This window comes from Apis cerana, linkage group LG1, assembly GCF_029169275.1.
Source record: "Apis cerana isolate GH-2021 linkage group LG1, AcerK_1.0, whole genome shotgun sequence".
Classification (NCBI taxonomy): domain Eukaryota; kingdom Metazoa; phylum Arthropoda; class Insecta; order Hymenoptera; family Apidae; genus Apis; species Apis cerana.
In genome coordinates this window covers 3,978,381-3,989,508 of record NC_083852.1, presented here as the reverse complement: position 1 = coordinate 3,989,508, position 11,128 = coordinate 3,978,381, and the positions used below count along the sequence as shown (strand labels likewise).

Here is an 11,128-nt window from a genome sequence, read left to right as displayed (position 1 = left end):
TATATATATATATTAATTTTAATATTCAATACGTATTCTTTTGAAATAGATACAAATACGTATTGTGGTTTAATTGTACAGTTAATCATTTAAAAATAAGACGTAACGATATATCGTTTTTTCTTTATTATTAAATATCGTAATATTTGACTGAAAGAAATACATATATACTTATATATATATATATGTATATATATACAGAGAGAAAGATGTGTCACGATTACAAATGATCGTACCTGTCCAAAATAATGGTACTTATTATTATTAAGATAGGAACTGTTTATCGAACAAATAAAAACTTAATAATTAATAATTAACTTAACAATTATCTGTATTTTAACGTCGAAATCGTATCTATTTAAAGCGACGATTATTTATAATTTATTCTATTCTATTTTATATAGAAAAGGCGCGTACAAAATACACGATGAGTAATACGAATATAATATCTCTTTCATCGTAATGAACAATTTATTTTATTTAGGTTGAATATACATGTGTATTTGATGTCGCTCATAATTATTTTTATAATAAGAGATTTATATTCTAATTTTGTTTAGCAGCTTATTTGATGATTTAATAATTTTAATAATAATAAAAACAATAAATGATGTGATTAAATGAAAATTAATTTAAGGTTATTCAGACAAGAAATATAACATATTAATTCTTTCGAGTAATAGTAATTATTTAATTTATTTTATAAAAACATTAATTTTAATTTTTGTAGATATCAAAATAAAATTTTTTTAAATATCAATTTCATTATTATTAATAATTTTTTTTCTTAATTAAAAAGAGGATTAATTAACTAATTACTAATTTTTTTTTTAATTAAAAAGAGAAGAAATTTTGTAACGCTGAATATTAAAAACAAATGAAAAATATATTTTTTAGTAAAATGATTCGATTTAATAAAATTATCCAATTGATTATGAGCGATACATAATGCCATTATTTATTAATTATTTGTGATTATAGAAAAAAAATAGGCATTTTTTTACTTAACAATTGATATTTATTACAAAATTTACATACACAAAATAATAAGATAATAAGAAACACTTATACGAAAAATCATAAAAATATAATTAATAAATAAAATTAAAGTCCCTTGATAAACTTTTTTTTATTCTTCGTTAAAATAATATTTTTTTTATAATAATAATATTCGTTTTCTTCTCGATTTTCTCGATTTTTCTTAAGATTAATTTATTACAGCTATTAATTATATTTCTATTATGAATTAATTGTATTTAATATTATGAAAAATTATTTATTAATTTCAGTTTTGAAAATTTCAGAATCTCTTCATTATATAAAGGAACCAATAATAAAAGATAACATTTTTTTTTATAATTTTGATAAAATATCTTAAATCTTTAAAAAAAATATGACTAATATTTTAACATTTTAATTTAATATTTTATAAAATTTTCCATTAGTTTCTTATATTAAATATTTCAATGATAAGTAAAAAATATATATTTAAATTTATTTTTTTATGTGTGATAAATCATCTCAAATAATTTCAACTGTAATTATAACACGTAAGTATTTTTAAAAAGAAGAATCAAAATGAGAAAGAGCAACAAGTTTTTACAAAACTTATTTTTTTTATTTTTATTATATATAATCTAACAGTTCGTTATTTAAAAATAATTTAATTTTAAATGTTGTTTCATATGAAAGTACAAAAATAAAGAATTTACATTATATTCAATACTTTTGTTGCATTTTGTGCGTATTTAAGGAATTTGGTTATTAAATATATATTTTATATATATTATATATATGATTAATATATAATATAAAAACAAAACAAATACAAAATAAAAAAAAAATAAATTGAATATTTTATTCGATGAAAATAAGGACTAAAGAATATTTGCAATTTTTTTGTGTATTAATCATAATAATTAATATAATTAGTAGTGATAAAATATAATAGATATTATTACTTGTGCATGACACAAATTTAGATAATTATTAAAAATACTAAAAGTTTATTGTTCTTAAAATAACAATGAATGATAATACAGTTTCTCTATTGTTTTAAATGATGTACCTCATGGCTCTCTCTCTCTCTCTCTCTCTCTCTCACACACACACACACTTATTCACTCACTCCCTCTCTATCTGTCATGCTAATGTACTCTTAGAATTATAATATGTTATCAAGAAAAAAAAAAGAGAGAGAAATTTTAAATAATTACGAATCAAAAAAATTCTATAACTTTACATCTTGTACTTTAAATTATAATTTTTTTTTGTATAAGGATTATACTCAATATTTTATTATAAATGTATTCAAAATTATATCTTGAACTATTTTATTTTGTTTTTAAAATTGATACAGCACGTTTCTAAATAAATTTTAAAAATATAAAACAATAAATTCTATATTTAATTGAAATTTAGAACTGATTTTATAATTGAATGGCATTTTTAATATTTAATTTTCTATTAATTATATTTTTCCGAATTTCTATTCTAAAAACATATAGATATATTGAAATAAATAGTTTTATTTTATTAGCGATAAAATATTTATAGATTTCATAATTAAAATATCAAGTTTGTGAGAATCTTTATACATTTGTAAATGTAGTCAAATTAGTTGTATTAATAGTTTGCAAATCAGGTACATGAATAGTGAATTATAAATACATGATAATGAAGTGCAGTAACTTATTAAACAAAAATTATTTTTGAAGATTTTGAAGATCTTCGATAATAGTATTTTTACATCAATAATACTTTATATATATATATATTATAATGTTAATAATAAAACATGTTTTTTCAAAAATAAGTGTTATGAGTAATAAAATATTATTCTAATATATATTTAAATATTGAGAACATTGCACTGTAAAATATCATATTGCAATTATTATTTTATATTTATTGTAAATTCATAGTAATATTTGTATTTATAAGATGCAATAAAAAATTGTATGTTTAAATTAATATAATTTGAATATGTTTATATTAGTAAAAAATGGCTAAACATATGAATTGTTAATATTACTATTTGAATTATGTTCTTCTCGTTTATACTTGTATGATCTTTAAATGATTATTAAATTTTTTATGTAATTTATTATTATAAAAAATATATTTGTTCTTATATATATATATATTTTCAAAGAAAATTGAATTAGAAAATATTATTTTTCTTTATTAATAAAAAATATTATCAAGTGTAAAACTATTTATTATTGTCATTAATTTATTTTTTCTGTGCAATATATAGAGATTTTCTATATCACAGTATGCAATATATTAATATTTATTTCAAATGCTTAAATTAGCACCTTGTTTATTTATCTACTTTTATAGAAAAGTTTTTGCTCTCTTACTTACATAGTGGCAAGATTTCAATTTCTGTTACATTAGAAAACGTTTAGCAAAAAATAAATATATGAAAACTAATTATAATAAGATGTATAGAAAATATTCCATAAAATAGCAGCTGTCATAAGTACAGTATATGTAATAATACTGGCCCACCATACAACTTTTTCCCATGTTTTAACTTCAAGATTACGAAGTACATTTATACCTACAAGTAGGCCCGCAATGGCACCAGCAAAATGAGCAACATATCCAACTTGGTCATTGGTTTCTAATACATAACGATTATATATTGCTTGACTGACATCAACAACTGTTACGACAAGGAATACTAATAATTGTAAAACAGCAAATTCCATTTGCGACCAATTCATTAGAATGGTTGCTACATGAGCAGTGATTAATGCATATACACCACCTGATGCTCCTGCTAAATATACTGTAGGATCTGATACAGAAGTACCAAGAGATCCTGCTAAAACGCCTGCTACATATATAATTAATACTCTCCACCATTTGTGCACCATTTCCAGTGGAATACCTAACATTATTTGCACAAGTAAGTTTACCACTAGATGAAATACCCTATATAAAAAAAAATATCTTTAATTACTTAATCATGTAAAAATATTTACATTCAATGATGATAAAGAACAAATACATACCCCACATGTACAAACATATATGTTAAATATCTCCATGCTTCATATCTTTTGTGTGGATTATAAATAAATAATGTAGCTGCTGGTCCTTCAACAGAAGGTGATTTATATACAATTACATCATATAAAAATAAAATAATTTCTAATATGGAAATAATTATCATTGCTAATGCTGGAGGTTTACAACTATATTCTTCTTCATATTGTCCATCAGTGATATCACTAGATCGTGCTATTTGAAAAGTAGTTGGTCTGTGTGGGACCATAGATTGTACATATCGTTGCACCAAATGACCAAAAACACCTTGCATATCTTTTCTATGTATCTACAAAAAAAAATAAATTATGATAAATACTTGAAAATAATATTAATATAATACCTAATTTTTTAATTACATAAATGAAAATTTGAATAAATAATAATATATAAATAAATAATATATTATTTTAAAAACATAATTGTAAATTGTAAAGAATATAATAAATTTAATGTAACAATAAAAGCAAAAATACCATAGCTATAAATTCTGGAAAATCTAAATATCCTGAATCATCTAGATCTGCCTTATGCATAATCATATGAACAACTCTAGTTGGAATATCATTGGAATAAGAAGAACTACGTATCATAGCTCTTAATTCCTGATATGTGATTTTTCCATCCCCATCTAAATCATATTTTTCAAATATAGCTTTCCAATGCTGAAAATATCAAAATTATTGCAATATATAGAAAATCAAATTTTTTATTAAATTTATTATACATAATATTTATAAAGGTTATGACAAATTATATAATAAAAATTATAAATATAATTTCTTACAGAATTATTATATTGCAATGGTATTGTTATAGCAGATTCTCCTTCTTGATTACTTCCCATTCTAATTAATTTGAAACCTCTGTAATATAATAAAATGAAATAATTTAAATATGATAAAAATATTAATATTTAATATTATGTATAAATTTTTATGTTAATGCTTCTAAATATTATTATAATTATTTCAATTAAAAAAAATTAAATAAACTAATAAAGAAATAACGTGAATTATTCTATTATAATTTATCTTTGTTAAAAAATACAACAAAAATACACATTAAATTTCACATGTATACACAAAGAATTAAATATATTGTACCTGTATTTGATTAATCACTAAATTGCACGCTAAATATATAAACTGTAAACGATACAAGTAACATTTACTTAATACACGTGCAACACACAATCTATGAAATTGTTTCTTCGTTTAATCATTATGAGTAGATTCGTAATTAATTTTTCTTTAGCATTATTCATACAAATGATACACATTTATTTTATCTTATCAGATCGATTATCCGGAAAATTGACACAGAAACCTTGCGTAGTGAACGATTGACAGATATACAGTTGAATATGTATTTTATATCCGCGTGATTTATAATTGTATATTGGCATGTTTCATTTATTTGAAAAATACCAATGACCTTAATACCTGTACACGAGATCAAATAAATTTTAATCAGCAATGCAAGATAAATTAAATTATCTTCAAATAAAATTGCCCATTACTCTGATCAGTTATAGTATGAAGCCAGATCCGTATTATCAGCTACAAATTACGACAGGACACGTTCGAAAAGACTTTACAGCTGAAGGTAGTTAGCGTCGCAACAGGTGAACTCAAACGACCAAGTACATTGCACGAATAGAAAGTGCCGCAAGATATAGTATGGTAGAATGTAATAATTATTTTGTTATCAATTATTAACACATTTTTTCAGCTTTATTTTTATCTATTATTATATTTTATATCTATTTATTTTGATTTAATATAAAAAATGACGCATGATTTGGTGATAAAATAATTATTTCTGTTTGATTGATATATATAATTTATACGTTATAATTTAATATGTGTATATATATAACAAATGAATAAGATTGATGAACATAAATAGAAATATTTATTTTTAAAATATAATAGTAAAAAGTTGCAATTCACGTGCACCGGCATATTAACGAATATGTATACATTTAACTTGATGATTCATTCAATTTTCTTAGTGAATCATAATATCTGTATATATGTAATACTTTAGATAGTACGATAGTTCGTTTTGCTTTTAACAAAAATCAATAAAGTTCAAAGCAATTTTTGATGTTGATAAGTATTTAAATATAATTAATATAATTAATAAAATATAATTCGGCATATTAATAAGAAAATCGTCAGAATATTTATAAAATATTATAATATTTATAAAATTTTGTATAAAATATATTAATTTAATATATTATTTAAAAACTATTATTAAAAAAATTATTTAAAATATATTAATAAATCTTATAAAATAATCAAAAAATTTTATTTTTTATCAAAAATTACACGAAAGATTTAATTATTCATCCATAAAATTGTATATTATCTATATTATTCATATCATTAAAAATTATAAAAATTATTTACATAACATAAAAATATATTCAGTTTTGAAATAGTTTAAATTTGTATATTTTATTTCAAATAACAATAATTATTATAATATATATTATTCGAATAATAGAATTAAGATTTTTTTAATCAATAAACAACAAAAAAAAGACAATAAAATTAATCAAATATCGAAGCTTTATATCCTATTTATATCCTCGGATTCTTTTAAGAATCTTTAAAGAAATTTTGAAGAATAAATACAAAGAAGAACAATAAATATTGAGAGAATAGAAATAGAATCAAAATTCGAAAATCAGCACCATCTTTAGCATACCGCAAATAAAATAGATAAAGAAAGGATAGAAAATAATAAAAAGAAAGATAGAGATAGAACTGACTTTCAGCGTCATCTTTTGTGTAACAAAAACATTTCTCTATGATTATTTTCCTATAAATATTCAAGAGATAGCGTTGATTTTCAATTCTTATTCTATCTTATTCTACTTTTAAAAAAATTTCTTTAATATTATAGAGATGGCGCTGGTAATTCTTATTTTATCTTTTTATATAACATATAAATATGTTTCATATATTATACAATATGTGTTTTGACGACATCGCTCAGTGATAATTATGAGATTTAAATAAATAAAAATTTGTCTCAATAACAAAAAAGATCGATGCTATTGAAAAATTATTTATCGAATCATTTTTTTTTGTATATTGTTTTTTTTATAAAACATTCTTAAAACATATAATTAACTATCTAAATACTATTGTCGAATATGAGAAAACAGGAACTTAATATTATTTTTTGTAATATTATTATTTTAATGAAAGATTAAGACAAAATGTCAATTCACAAATTATTTTTATATTTTGAAATTTAAAATGTATATATAAAAACATATGTTGTAAATATTATTTCAGGAAATTTAAAAATTTAAAAAAAAATATAATTTTATTTTTGGAAATAGTTTACAATATATTAATTTTTATTATAGAAATAATTTATGATATAATATCGTATTATAATTAATTCAAGATAGATATTTCGATTCTAAAATAAATTATATGTAAAAATTAAATAAAACGAAAAATATATTATAATATACATAATTGTAAAAATTGTAAAAATAAAAGTTTATTATTTTTTTTAATACAAGAAAAATATTTTACACGGATATTTATATATACCTATATATTGCGAATGATGCCTATGAAATATTACTGTTTTTATTACGTTATTATACCGTCTTAAAAAGCTGACTCAACAGGATATAAGGATCTTATAACTATATTTTAATTCTATGACAAAAGTAACTTGCTACAATCATACATAAAGATATAAAAATGAATATAAAATGTACCTAGCTTAGTATATGTATGCTCATATCTGTTACTAGGCAACAGAAAAATCGATAAATACATTCGTGCAACGATTGTCGATAGTTTTCTTCAGTTAGTCTTTTTGACCGATACTTAAATGTACTTTTTTTCGAATCAACAATTCAAATAATCGATATATTCGATTTTATTAAAAGAAATGGCAAATAAAATACGAAAGCAAAAAATAGCTGCTAATTACAAAGTTAAAGAACCTATAAACAACTTTAAAATAAGGTAACATTTCAAAATTTCTAATAATAAATTTAATGAGTAACAAATAAAAATTTGATAAATTTCAAAAATTATAATTAGTAATATTATTGCTTTTTCTGTTTATTTTTATATACTGCTGAACTGTATAATTAACTTCAATTGTTGAAATGATCATTATAATATGAAATAACGCAACTGTTTTACCGCCGAAAACAGATATGACGATAGAATTAGATCCCAGCCATCTGGCAGAAATTGTTTCTACCTTGTAAATTGTATTTATCTTCTGCCTGTTTATTGTTTCAGAGTCAAAATCGTACAGCAAAGACCTTTGCTTGCAGAACTCTTAGAAAATGAAGGGGATACCAGAGATTCAAATTTTCTTGAAGAAGAAGATCGTATTTTTAATTGGCAAGAAAAAGTATTCAGTCCATTCGAAGTGAATTTTTATAGCAACGAGACAAATTGTCTAACTGAATCTCAAAAAGCATATTATCAAGAAATTAAAGAAAAAAATATCGAAGGTTCTCGACTTTATACCTATACGCAAAATGATTCTTATTATTTAAATGATGACTTATTAACGAAACCTTATAAGACAAAACTAGCGATCAGAAATCAAACTGCATTACCGGTTTTGCAAAACCGCAAACCCTTTTCTGAAAGATATAATAAAATGGTTATAGATAATGTACCTGATGAAACTAGGATTCGAACGAATCATTATCTTTATATGGATAATTCTACAATGTATGTCATGGTTGACTTATCTCAACAAGATAAAATCTTAATAAGTTCTGATGAGGATACGGAAATAGTGTTATTTGTTATTACATACGATCGATTGCATAAAATTTTAACAATAAATCCTGATTTTACGGACGATTATTATTACGTTATCACGAATTCCAGTGGAATTCAATTTAATTATTGGCTTGAACATGTTTCTGAGAAACAGTCATCGTTGGAATTACAACAACAACAAAGCGAAATGCAACGAGTAAGCATGTATATTATTATAAAATGCATGTTTAAGTTCTTGTTATAAACCGATTTAAGGATATTTTCATCTTATTTTTTTGCATTATATATTTAAATATATTTTCATTTTTTTAATATATTTCAAATAAAAAATATAAATATTAACATTTTTATTATATTTTTACTTTTTTTTTTAAATTGCACATCAAATAGTTACAATTAAATTATATATTACAATTTAAAATTTAATTAACTAATTTCTTAAAATTATTTTTATGAGAAATTATTTATATATTACGCAATCTTATTACTAAAATATAACGAAATATATACATACCCAACATAGGAGATTTCAGAAATTTGTCTCATCATTCTTTGTGGATAAAACATAATTCTTAAATTTAACAAAAAATTGTCACTATTATTAATAATTTTTTATAATTAAACATGTGTTTCACGAAACTGATTTTAATTGTTTTATTTTGCACTTGGTTAGAACACATTCATATGATGTGATTATTTTCATATTTAATTGTATATTTTCGACCATGTTATTATAGTGTAATCAAGATTTATCAGTTATTTAAGATACATCTAATATATGAGAATGATGAAGTACATTAAACCGGTGTGGTCTGAAATCCGACTGAATCCTATGGCACTGAATAGCTGCTTGAACACGTTTACACTTATCTGTCTGTCTACATATATACACAACCCACATATATATCTTTCTGTTTATACATATATGATGGAGCAATACTGTCATTTAAACGGAAAAGTAACTTTTATACAATTTCGTAGTATTGCGATTGTATAATCTACTTTCTATATTTTTATGTTATATATACAAAATTTTTTTTTACTGATAAAATTAAATAAAAATATATTTAATGCTAAAAATATTATAATTGTAATATTCATTACTTATTTAGTTTAATCTTTATAACATGTCTATGACTATAAGTGTAAAATTATTAAATATTATTTTAATTTTTATATTTTATAGGAAATTAAAGAACAACTGATGCACAAAGAAGCAGAAATATTTCGAAGCATGCAATTAGTATTACCAAATGTATATAAATATTTTATAAAATTAGATATTTTATCAGCTCATGATTTCTTTTTTGATGGGCTTTGTATTTCTTATCATGTTTATTTGCCAGAACATTGGAGTACAAGTCAGAGTGATAGTTTATTTGGAAGAACTCAAAGATGTAATTTAAAAAATAATTCAGCATATTTTAGTTATGCCTCACAAATATCATTAGAATTTCAATCAACCACTGAGCTTGATATGAATAATCTATCATCTTGGCCTCAATTCTTATTATCAGTTACATCACTTGATAATTGGTTTAGGTAAATCGATTAAATATTTTTATACTTTAAATAAAAATAGTAAAAAAACTTTAAGTTTAATTAAAATAATTAAAAATTTCAGATATCGTACAGAAGGTTATGCAGCTATACCTTTGCCTGTACTGCCTGGTTTATATAAATTCAATATTCCTACTTGGCGACCATCAGGAAGTATTATTAATTCTCTTAGAAGATTTTTCACAGGTGGTACTTATGAACTAGAAGATATAACTTTCTGCAGTATTCCCAAAGGACATGAAGATAAAATATTAAATAAATCACAATTAAATGTTACATCAAGTGGTTATATAAAATTAAAAATGAATATTATTCATCAAACTCATAATTCAATTAAGAATAATGATCAATTAGGTTATTTTCAAAAACTGAGTACAGATAAACTTATGTCTAATATAGACAATATTTTTGAACAATTTAAAGCAGCCAGAGAACGTATGTTACAAATTCGAAATTTAAATATTTAATTATTTAAATAATCAATGACTATAAAAAAAATTATATTTAAATAGAAAAAATAATCTGTGATATAATGTAAGTAATAATAATAAATTTCAATTTATTGTAATAATAATTTATTTAAGAAAATAATAATTAAAATATTTTAATAAAATTCTTTAATACTATCTTTATTTTTTTTATTTATTGTTATTTTTTTAATAATAAATTAAATTTATTTTTGACAAATCAAAATCTACACAACATATGACAATATG

At 21.3% G+C, this 11,128-nt stretch overlaps 2 protein-coding genes across 6 annotated transcripts; one reads left to right on the top strand and one right to left on the bottom strand.

Moving 5' to 3' along the window:
• Positions 1–3,202: 3,202 nt before the first annotated feature.
• LOC107994991 (rhomboid-related protein 2) lies at positions 3,203–9,894 on the bottom strand. 5 transcript variants are annotated; one of them, XM_017052206.3, is made up of 6 exons: positions 5,582–5,866; positions 5,166–5,504; positions 4,847–4,925; positions 4,536–4,724; positions 4,026–4,348; positions 3,203–3,945 (listed from the first exon to the last, which is right to left on the bottom strand). In XM_017052206.3, the coding sequence occupies exons 3-6, from the start codon at positions 4,904–4,906 to the stop codon at positions 3,435–3,437; spliced, it is 1,083 nt and encodes a 360-aa protein (XP_016907695.1). In that variant the 5' UTR covers positions 4,907–4,925; positions 5,166–5,504; positions 5,582–5,866; the 3' UTR covers positions 3,203–3,434. The 5 variants fall into 5 exon arrangements, with proteins under 5 accessions (XP_016907695.1, XP_016907693.1, XP_028521029.1 ...); XM_017052204.3 differs by lacking the exons at positions 5,166–5,504; positions 5,582–5,866 and adding an exon at positions 9,367–9,894; XM_028665228.2 differs by lacking the exon at positions 5,166–5,504 and having other exon boundaries at positions 5,582–5,868.
• On the top strand, positions 7,852–11,038 carry LOC107994990 (tectonic-like complex member MKS1). Its single transcript, XM_017052202.3, has 4 exons — positions 7,852–8,069; positions 8,355–9,048; positions 10,039–10,394; positions 10,477–11,038. The coding sequence occupies exons 1-4, from the start codon at positions 7,993–7,995 to the stop codon at positions 10,877–10,879; spliced, it is 1,530 nt and encodes a 509-aa protein (XP_016907691.1). The 5' UTR covers positions 7,852–7,992; the 3' UTR covers positions 10,880–11,038.
• The last annotated feature ends 90 nt before the right edge of the window (positions 11,039–11,128 follow it).